Source organism: Heteronotia binoei, chromosome 15 (genome assembly GCF_032191835.1).
Source record: "Heteronotia binoei isolate CCM8104 ecotype False Entrance Well chromosome 15, APGP_CSIRO_Hbin_v1, whole genome shotgun sequence".
Lineage (NCBI taxonomy): Eukaryota > Metazoa > Chordata > Lepidosauria > Squamata > Gekkonidae > Heteronotia > Heteronotia binoei.
In genome coordinates this window covers 1,723,477-1,734,066 of record NC_083237.1, presented here as the reverse complement: position 1 = coordinate 1,734,066, position 10,590 = coordinate 1,723,477, and the positions used below count along the sequence as shown (strand labels likewise).

General features: G+C 52.5%; 1 protein-coding gene across 2 annotated transcripts; it reads left to right on the top strand.

The window, feature by feature from the left end:
• The first annotated feature begins 1,031 nt into the window (after positions 1-1,031).
• LOC132584233 (thialysine N-epsilon-acetyltransferase-like) lies at positions 1,032-7,272 on the top strand. 2 transcript variants are annotated; one of them, XM_060256050.1, is made up of 6 exons: positions 1,032-1,304; positions 3,404-3,455; positions 4,974-5,057; positions 6,175-6,276; positions 6,528-6,568; positions 6,893-7,272. In XM_060256050.1, exons 1-6 carry the CDS (start codon positions 1,239-1,241, stop codon positions 7,091-7,093), a joined length of 546 nt encoding a protein of 181 aa, XP_060112033.1. In that variant the 5' UTR covers positions 1,032-1,238; the 3' UTR covers positions 7,094-7,272. The 2 variants fall into 2 exon arrangements, with proteins under 2 accessions (XP_060112033.1, XP_060112035.1); XM_060256052.1 differs by lacking the exon at positions 6,175-6,276 and having other exon boundaries at positions 1,208-1,304.
• Positions 7,273-10,590: the final 3,318 nt, after the last annotated feature.

Below are 10,590 nucleotides of genomic sequence, written 5' to 3'. Positions count from 1 at the left end.
TCCTCCACTTGCACCTGCTGGAATGGCCTTGGGTCAGCCAGAGATCTCTTATCTGGGAGAACCGGGTCTGATTCCCCACTCCTCCACTTGCAGCTGTTGGAATGGCCTTGGGTCAGCCAGAGCTCTCTTATCTGGGAGAACCGGGTTTGATTCCCCACTCCTCCACTTGCACCTGCTGGAATGGCCTTGGGTCAGCCATAGTGGTGAAGTGTGCGGACTCTTATCTGGGAGAACTGGGTTTGATTCCCCACTCCTCCGCTTGCAGCTGCTGGAATGGCCTTGGGTCAGCCATAGCTCTGGCAGAGGTTGTCGTTGAAAGGGCAGCTGCTGGGAGAGCCCTCTCCAGCCCCACCCACCTCACAGGGTGTCTGTTGTGGGGGTGGAAGATAAAGGAGATTGTGAGCCGCTCTGAGACTTTTCGGAGTGGAGGGCGGGATATAAATCCAATATCATCTTCATCTTCCCACCACCACCACCACCACCCCAGATTTAAAGGCAGCCCTGCACAAGCAGCCCCCTGGGTTGGAAGGAAGGCCTGCATGAATGCACGCAGGCGGGGTGCATCAGAAAGTGAGGGGAGAGAGAGAAATGTCTGCTGGGCAATCCATTATTCTCTATGAAGCCCTATTCCCACAGGATATAATGGAGAATTGATTTGCGGGTGACTGGAGCTCTGGCGAGGGTGTTTTTTGAGGTAGATGCACCACGTTTGCAGCACAGCAGCCGGTGCCTCTCCTCAAAACACCCTCTAAGTTTCAAAAGGATTGGACCAGGGAGTCCAATTCCATGAGCCCCCAAAGAAGCTGCCCCTATCCTTCATTATTTCCAACGGAGGGAAGGCATTGAAAAGGTGTGCAGTCCCTTGAAATGTGACGGCCAGAACTCCCCTTTGGAGGTCAACGATGCTTGTCACACGCTTGCTCCTGGCTCCACCCCCAGTGTCTCCTGGCTCCACCCCCCCGAAAGTCTCCTGGCTCCACCCCCAAAGTCCCCAGATATTTCTTGAATTGGACTTGGCAACCCTAGGAGAGCCGCAGCCGCAGGGGGCAGAGAAGGCGGCGGACTCAGTGGAACCTCCCCGGCGGCCGCTTGCAACCCGCGCCGCCCACCCCCGGGTGCTGCTCTCTCTCGGGAGCCAAGGTCGGGCCGGCCTCCCCGCCTGGAGCATCCTGGGCAATGTAGTCCCCGGAGCCCGGCCGTCGGGCGGCCCCAGAGAGGCTGCAGCGCGCGGAGAGGCCATGGCAGAGGTGGCGGTTCGGCCGTGCAAAGCCGAGGACTGCCCGCAGGTCGTGCGCCTCATCCGGGTAGGCAGCAGGGGCGGAGGAGGGGAGGCTGCACCGGTTGGGCTTCCTGCTGCCATCTCGGGGCGGGGGGGGGAGGCGCCCGGGGTCTTGCAGGCGGCTGATCCCGGCGGGGCTGGAGGTGCTATAACAATGCTGTGCAGGTAGGGTTGCCGAGTCCAATTCAAGAACTATTTGGGGACTTTGGAGGTGGAGCCAGGAGACACAGGGGGTGGAGCCAGGAGATACTGGGGCGGAGCCAGGAGACACTGGGGGTGGAGCCAGGAGACACTGGGGGTGGAGCTAGGAGACTTTGGGGGTGGAGCCAGGAGACACTGGGGGTGGAGCCAGGAGATACTGAGCCAGGAGACACTGGGGGTGGAGCTAGGAGACTTTGGGGGTGGAGCCAGGAGACACTGGGGGTGGAGCTAGGAGACACTGGGGGTGGAGCCAGGAGACTTTGGGGGTGGAGCCAGGAGACACTGGGGGTGGAGCCAGGAGACACTGGGGAGTGGAGCCAGGAGACTTTGGGGGTAGAGGCAGGAGCAAGAGTGCAGAAAATCATAATTGAGCTCCAAAGGGAGTGATGGCCAGCACATTTAAAGGGACCACGCTCCTTTTAAATGCCTTCTCTCCATTTGGAATAATGAAGGATAGGGGCACCTTCGTTTGGGGCTCATAGAATTGGACACCCTGCTCCAATCCTTTTGAAACAAGGGCTGGGAAGGGCTGGGAAACTTGTTTTGGGGCAAGGCACTGGATGCTGTGCTGTAAATCAGGTGCCTCTAGCTCAAAAAACAACCCCCCTCCCTGAGCCCCAGAAAGCCGCAGATCAATTCTCCATTATACCCTATGGGAATCAGTCTCCCCAGGGAATAATGGAGTGCCCCCCACCGCTTTCTGATGACCCCAAAAGGGGGGGAAGGCCTCCAAACTGGGGGATCCCCTGCCCCCACCTGGGGATTGGCAACCCTTTGTGCAGGTGTGTGGCAGTTCTGGAGGTTTCTCCCATGAAAAGGAGCCAGCTGGGGGTGGGGAATGTGGCCAGTCTGCACTTTGATGGACCAAAGGTCTGATTCAGTATAAGGCAGCTTCATATGTTCATCTGTTCCACCCAGCGGCCGCCCAGTTCCTCTGGAGAGCTAGCCACAGGGCCTGGAGTCCCAGCCTTTCCCCCGATTCTGGCTCCTGGGAGTTTGGTAGGCTGCCTCTGAAGGTGGAGCTTCTCCTAAGTCACCATGGCTAGGAGCCGTGCAGAGCCCTCTCCTCCTGGAATCTGAGCAGTCTCATTCGCAGGGCCTGCTAGCTGCGCCGACTCCCTCTCTTTTATCCTCACAATAACCCGGAGAGGTAGACCAGGCTGTAAGAAGGGACTGGCTCGAGTGTTGGCAGCTTCAGGGCCCAGGAGGATTTCCTCCCAGCCCTTCCTAGCCCCCTCCCACTGTCAGCCACATTTGAGCAATCTCCAGGCAGGCTTGACTCCTGCAATGCATTCTTGATAGGGCTGCCCTGGAAAGTCAGCCAGTCCAGAGCAAACTGCAGCCACAATGGTGTGTGGGGGAGGGGAGAATCCACCTTTGGAATCCCCAAGAGCCAGGGCTTGAGGAACTTTGTTCCAACTTGTACTTTGACACCTGGAAACTCATGCGCTCAAGTTACCAGATGTCCTCTTTTTAGAGGACGTGTCCTCTTTTTTGGATGTCTGGCCTCTTTTCAGCTCTTTTTAAAAAGACTGATGACAATGTCCTCCTTTTTTTAGGACTATTCCTTGTTCGTAGCAATTCTCACCGGTTAAATAGGAGGGGAATTTACAATGAGATTTGTCCCAAGGGTCACTTGTTGTTTGAAGTTGTCAGTTGGGAAATGGGTCCAGTTTTTTTCCTTTTCAAAATACGGTAGCCCTGAGTTGGTCTGTAAGATGCTAAGCTTTTCTGCTGCAGACCAAGATGGCTGCCGTCTGGAACTCACTTCCGCCATGTATTTGGGGGCACTGCTCAGAGTTCTGGTGTGCCTGCCTGGCTTGTATTGTGGTGTATTCTGGGCTGTGCCACGTGGGCATGAAACCCCTCAGGCCTGCAGTCTTCCTAAAATGTGATGTTGATGTTATCTCCCTCTTTCCCCAGGAACTGGCAGAGTTTGAGAACCTGTCCGAGCAGGTAAAAATCAGTGATCAAGGTGAGACCAAACTCCTGGTGCAGATTTTGGAGGTGAGGTAACCCTCTCCCATCTGCTCACAAAGTCTTATTTGGAGGATGGAGGTGGAACATCATTTTTTAAGGAGTTGTGCCCACATTCTATCAAGGTTAACTGCTGTCGGGCTAAATATTGGCTCTGCACTCCAGTGGCCTTTGGTCTTGGCCTCTACTTCCCCAAGTCTACCTGGTACCTCACGTTTGGGATGGTGTAGAACTTCAGGAAAGTGGAGTGGAATGCGGCAGAGAAGTAGGTGAACGTAAGAACATCAGAGAAGCCATCTTGGGTCAGGCCAGTGGCCATCTAGTCCGACCCTCTGTGGCACACAGTGGCCAACATCCAGAGGCCATAAGGAGGTTCATCAGTGGGGATTAGAGGGGAATGGGAGGAGAAGCAGATGATCCAGGGCGCCCCAGCCTCGGCCCTGCCAGGAGAGCAGCACCCCAGCTAATTTTTTGGATTGCCAGGGAGAAAACCCCAGTGCACTTTGAATGCAGGAATCTGGAAAAGGTATACAAGATTATGCACAGGGTAGAGAAGGTAGAGAAAGAAGTCCTTTTCTCCCTTTCTCACAATACAAGAACTCGTGGGCATTCAATGAAATTGCTGAGCAGTCGGGTTAGAACTGATACAAGGAAGTCCTTCTTCAACCAAAGGATGATTAACAGGTGGAATTCACTGCCACAGAAGGTGGTGGCAGCTATAAGCATAGCCAGCTTCAAGAGGGGATTGGATAAGCATATGGAGCAGAGGTCCATCAGTGGCTATTAGCCACAGCTTATTGTTGGAACTCTCTGTCTGGGGCAGTGATGCTCTGTATTCTTGGTGCTTGTGGTGGGGGGGGGGCAACAGTGTGAGTGCTTCTAGTGTCCTGGCCCCTCTGATGGCACCTGGGTTTTTTGGCCACTGCGTGACACAGGGTGTTGGACTGGATGGGCCATTGGCCTGATCCAACATGGCTTCTCTTCTGTTCTTATGAGACACAGAGTGTTGGACTGGATGGGCCATTGGCCTGATCCAACATGGCTTCTCTTCTGTTCTTATGAGACACAGAGTGTTGGACTGGATGGGCCATTGGCCTGATCCAACATGGCTTCTCTTATGTTCTTATGTGACACAGAGTGTTGGACTGGATGGTCCACTGGCCTGATCCAACAGGACTTCTCTTCTGTTCTTATGTGACACAGAGTGTTGGACTGGATGGGCCATTGGCCTGATCCAACATGGCTTCTCTTATGTTCTTATGTGACCCGGAGAGTTGGACTGGAGGGGCCATTGGCCTGATCCAACATGGCTTCTCTTATGTTCTTATGTGACACAGAGAGTTGGACTGGATGGGCCATTGGCCTGATCCAACATGGCTTCTCTTATGTTCTCTTATGAAAAGAGGCGGGGCAGGGCAGCTTGTCTGTCTGTCAGAGGTTGGCTTTCCTTATTTGCTTTCCCCCTCCCTTTCTCTCTCCACTCCTTGCCTCTTTGTCTCCCTTTCCCCTCATTCAGATTTCTGCGAAGATGGATTTGGCAAAGACCCCTTCTATAAATGCTTGGTGGCCGAGGTGCCACCGGAACCCCACAGTCAAGATGGTAAGTGATGTATTCAAACTCCCTCCCCATTTGCCAGGTGGAGAAGAAAGGCCCCTCAGTGGACCCAGCAAGTGTGGCCTGACCCAGATGAACAGCTACCCTTTTCCCTCTGTTGGACGTAGATTCAGATTTGCATTAGAGCATGGACAGAGTGCCAAATAGAATTGCACTAATCTTGATCATTTGCACTAACCTGCCTTAACAAAGTATTATATATATGTTCAGAGTATCATGTTTGCAGGCTTATATTTGCCGAGCTCACCTTAAAAGTATTATAGGGCCTTTTCCATGATTTTGGTTCCAACGTTTTAACCAAGAACAATGGGCTACTATTAGATACGAGAGGAAGTCTCCCCTTTAGCAGAGACTCGTTATCTTCATTTTGTTCTGTAAACATCTTTCGGTGGAAAGTAAGCTATCTTTCTACCTCCGGGGGTCACCAGGAGCCTATCTCTTGGAGAAGGTCAAATCTCCCTGCTATAGCAGGAGCTCTTTGCTGATTCATCCTGGAATTGGGCCAGGAAGCCTACACTGGAGTCGAACAGGGAAGGGGGCAAAACTGCAGATATGAAGTATAAGGAAGTGGGGCATGGAGGTCTAAGTTGGGATATGAGACTTATTTGACCAATGAATGTAATCAGAATGTCAAAGGCGAAGACCGGTGTAGCTAATCTGTGAGTTGGCCTTTGTTTACAGAAAGGTATAAGATGTTGTGACTATGGGGAAGAGTTTCGGAGGAGAACGGGGTGTATGGTTTGTTTTCTCCTCCCCACATTAATGTGAAAAAAACAATAAAAGCGATCTGCACATTAATTCTTCTGCACCTCTGTCGTTCGGGAAGTCCTTGGTTTGGGAAGAAGGGGACCACCCCCCATCCCACCCCACTGCTCAGCAAGACCATCGCCAAGAAGAAGCCCTTATAGAGGAAGCCCAAGTGCTTCTCTCAGGCTCTTCCCAGAAGACATTTTCACTCTGTGCCTTGGGTTCAGGCACTGCCTGGGGAAGCAAGACCTCCAGGGCAGGGGGCATGAAGGGCGGGATGAGGGGGTCCCAGACAGGCTGCAACCTCCAAGAGCCCTACAACCAAAAAGCTGACGTCCCTCCATATTTCCTACAGGCCACAGGATCGTCGGCTACGGCCTTTATTTCTTCACTTACAGCACCTGGAAAGGAAGGAATATTTACGTGGAAGATCTCTACGTGATGCCAGAATTTCGGGGTATGGCGTTCAGGCCAAGAGTGGAGGGAGGGGAGTAAGAGAGCCAGTGGGAACTGGGGGGGGGGGGGGGGGAAACTTCCCCTGAGGAAATGTGTCAGGATGATCCGCAAGAAGACCCAGGCCATGGGGAGGACAGGCTGGAGACAAGATGTTGGGTGAACACTGAAAGGGGCGGGGGTGGGGCTTCTTGCCCTTTGCACCTCTGAAGGTCATCTTGTAAAGCTGCGCTGTTTTCTTGACCCTTCTCACAGGAAAAGGGATCGGGAAGAAACTGATGAGCTCAGTTGCTCAGGTAACCATGTTTTGCTTCCGTTTCCCCAGTTTCTGTGGATAGGGGGCAGACTTACAGGTAATTGCTCAGGCAATTGCTCAGCCTTAAGGGAATTTTGCCGGTAGGAACGGAAGTGACTGGAAGGAGACCAGCCGCCTTTTTTGGGAGCAGGCAATGCAGCTTCCGAGCCCAGCTCTACCTCCCCTCTGGAGTCCCGGCTGCCAATTCTCTTCCCAGTCTATGTTCTTCCTTCCCAAGGAATTTCCTCCCGGCCTCCCTTTCCTTGCCCGCTTCCTTCCCAGCAGTTCCTGTCTCTGCAAACCCCAGGATCCTCTTGCCTTGCAGATGGGCTTGCAGCAGGGCTGCACCCAGATGAGGTTAGCAGCACTGGATTGGAACCGCTCCGCCATTGACTTCTACCTCCGCCGAGGGGCCGTGGACCTCACCGCCAAGGAGGGCTGGCACGTCTTCCGCTTTGAGGCAGACGCCATGCGAGGGCTGGCCCTGGGGGAGCCGCGATCGGGCCAAGGCCCTGCACACATGTGAAGGATGGAGGTGCAGCAATCTCTGCGCTGGGCGAGCGGAGAAGGAAGTTCGTCTTCGCCGGCTCTCCTCTGGAGGAGCCCAGGAGGGCCTTAATCCCATGAGAGTCGGGGGGGGGGCATCAGGGGCATCCTATAGGCCATGTGAACTGGCTCTTGCATAGAAATTAAAACAGATGAACAGCAGCTGCATCTGGTATGCTCTCTCATTAACAATACTAATACTAATTATCATAATCAATCACTGTTATTTCTGTATCTGCCAGTTTGGTGTGACGGCACACAAATCACTCCAAATTCACAGCCACCAGCTGCCTTTGGGTTTTGGGGTTGCCTTTGGATTGCTGTTGTTTTTTAGATTAGGAAACTCCCGTTTTATTTATTTTATGTATTTACTTCTCCCCCAGGCAAGGGGGACCCCAGGTGGCTGACATCATTCTCCTCTCCCCACAACCCTGTGAGGAAGGTCAGGCTGAAAGAGGGTGTGACTGGCCCAAGGGAACCCAGCAAGCATCTGTGGCAGAGCAAGGATTCGTACCTGGCTCTCCTCGATCCTAGGCTGACACTCTTGCTGCTCTGCCATGCTGGCTGATGAAGTGCAGGTAAACCAGAAGGCCATTAACCACAACAGCTAAATAGAACCTCCGTGGATAGAGGCAGTCTACCTCTGGATACTAGAAGATCATAGAGTTGGAAGGGACCCCCAGGGTCATCTAGTCCAACCCCCTGCACAATGCAGGAAACTCACAAACCCCTCCCCCTAAATTCACAGGAGAGCTAGTTTGGTGTAGTGGTGAAGTGTGCGGACTCTTATCTGGGAGAACTGGGTTTGATTCCCCTCTCCTCCACTTGCACCTGCTAGCATGGCCTTGGGTCAGCCATAGCTCTGGCAGAGGTTGTCCTTGAAAGGGCAGCTGCTGGGAGGGCCCTCTCAGCCCCACCCACCTCACAGAGTGTCTGTTGTGGGGGAGGAAGGGAAAGGAGATTGTGAGCCGCTCTGAGACTCTTCGGAGTGGAGGGCGGGATATAAATCCAATATCTTCTTATCTTCTTCTTCTTCTTCTTCTTCTTCATTGCTGTCAGGTGGCCATCCAGCCTCTGCTTAAAAACCCCCAAGGAAGCAGAGCCCACCACCTCCCGAGGAGGAAGCCTGTTCCACTGAGGAATCACTCTAATAGTCAGGAAGTTCTTTCTAATGTTGAGCTAGAAGCTCTTCTGATTTTATTTCAACCCATTGTATCATAGAATCATAGAGTTGGAAGGGACCTCTAGGGTCATCTAGTCCAATCCCCTGCACAATGCAGGAAACTCACAAACCCCTCCCCCTACATTCACAGGATCCTCATTGCTGTCAGGTGGCCATCCAGCCTCTGCTTAAAAACCCCCAAGGAAGCAGAGCCCACCACCTCCCGAGGAGGAAGCCTGTTCCACTGAGGAGCCGCTCTAACAGTCAGGAAGTTCTTCCTAATGTTGAGCCGGAAACTCTTCTGATTTAATTTCAACCCTCTGGTTCTGGTCTGACCTTCTGGGGCCACAGAAAACAGTTCTGGGGTGGACTGAGCATGCATGGACGTTGGCGGCTGGCTTGTGTTGGTGCTCCAAGGCTTTCAACTTTTAAAAGGTTTTAATTAAGTTCCTTTGGCATAGAAACCTGTTTGTGTGCCTATGTTTTTATTAGGAGATATGTATATATATTTTCTTAATGAGGAATGGCCGAACAACTGGGCAGTTTGCCATGTATCTGAGGTTTTGGAGGACTGCTGATAAAGCCAGTACTCAGAACTGATATTGAAATAGCTGGCTATGGGAAAGGAAAGGTCCCCTTTGCAAGCACCAGTCGTTTCTGGCTCTGGGGTGACGTTGCTTTCACAAAGTTTTCACGGCAGACTTTTGACGGGGTGGTTTGCCCTTGCCTTCCCCAGTCATCTCCGCTTTCCCCCCAGCAAGCTAGGTGCTCATTTTACTGACCTCGGAAGGATGGAAGGCTGAGTCAACCTTGGGCTGGCTACCTGAACCAGCTTCCGCTGGGATAGAACTCAAGTCATGAGCAGACAGTTCAGACCACAGTACTGCAGTATTGCTGCTTTACCACTCTGCACCACAGGGCCTCTCTAGCTGGCTGTGTTACTGACTTAACCTGATGTTTTTACTTGGTCAACAGACGTATTCAGACAAAGAACTCTTCCCTAGAAGGTATGTTGTTACAGTGGTGGGTGGAGAAACTGTTACTCTTATCACCCCTGTCTGAATGGCATCTGGCAAGCGCTCAAGAGACCCAGAAGAGTTGCCTGAGACAGACTCCAGTCTGTAAACAGTTGGAAACAGCTGGATACATCTAGAATGTATCGCTCCGCAGGGTTGCTTTTTGGTGCAAAGAAATCCCTAAAGCAACCCTGCGGAGCGATACATTCTAGATGCTGAATGAAAGGGAGTTGGCTATCAACATATCCCGTGAATTGCCTTGCAGTATACTGTAGATGTTACAACTCAGGTCTGCGAGGAGGCCGGAACTTTCCATGCAACTAATGAGCCACTTAACCCTTCCAGTCTTATTATGTTGACTGCTAAAACTGTGGAGAGCAAGTTTGGTGTAGTGGTTAAGTGTGTGGACTCTTATCTGGGAGAACCGGGTTTGATTCCCCACTCCTCCACTTGCACCTGCTGGAATGGCCTTGGGTCAGCCAGAGCTCTCTTATCTGGGAGAACCGGGTTTGATTCCCCACTCCTTCACCTGCACCTGCAGGAATGGCCTTGGGTCAGCCAGAGCTCTCTTATCTGGGAGAACCGGGTTTGATTCCCCACTCCTCCATTTGCACCTGCTGGCATGGCCTTGGGTCAGCCAGAGCTCTGGCAGAGGTTGTGAGAGCCAGTCTGGTGTAGTGGTTAAGTGTGCGGACTCTTATCTGGGAGAACCGGGTTTGATTCCCCACTCCTCCGCTTGCACCTGCTAGCATGGCCTTGGGTCAGCCATAGCTCTGGCAGAGGTTGTCCTTGAAAGGGCAGCTGCTGTGAGAGCTCTCTCAGCCCCACCCACCTCACAGGGTGTCTGTTGGGGGGGAGGAAGGAAAAGGAGATTGTGAGCCGCTCTGAGACTCTTCGGAGTGGAGGGCGGGATATAAATCCAATATCTTCTTCTTGGACTGTGTATTTCGTAAGATCGGAGCAATGAAAGCTAATAACTCTCTCCTCTGAAGTTAAGAGACTAATCTCTGCACTGAACAACATCCCCCGCTCTAGGAGTCAACTCCCAATGCTTGGTCCCTCAACCAAACAAAATTTGTTTATAAAAAATTCTACACCATCCTCTCTAGGACAGCCCTCCAAGTCCTTGAAGATGGTGATCCTATCACCTCTCAGCTGCCTCCTCTCCAGGCTAAACATCCCCAGCTCCTTCATAGGATTTGATCTCCAGACCCCTCACCATCTTTGTCGCCCTCCTCTGGACCCGTTCCAGCTTGTCTCTATCATTCTTAAAATGTGGTGCCCAAAACTGAACATGAT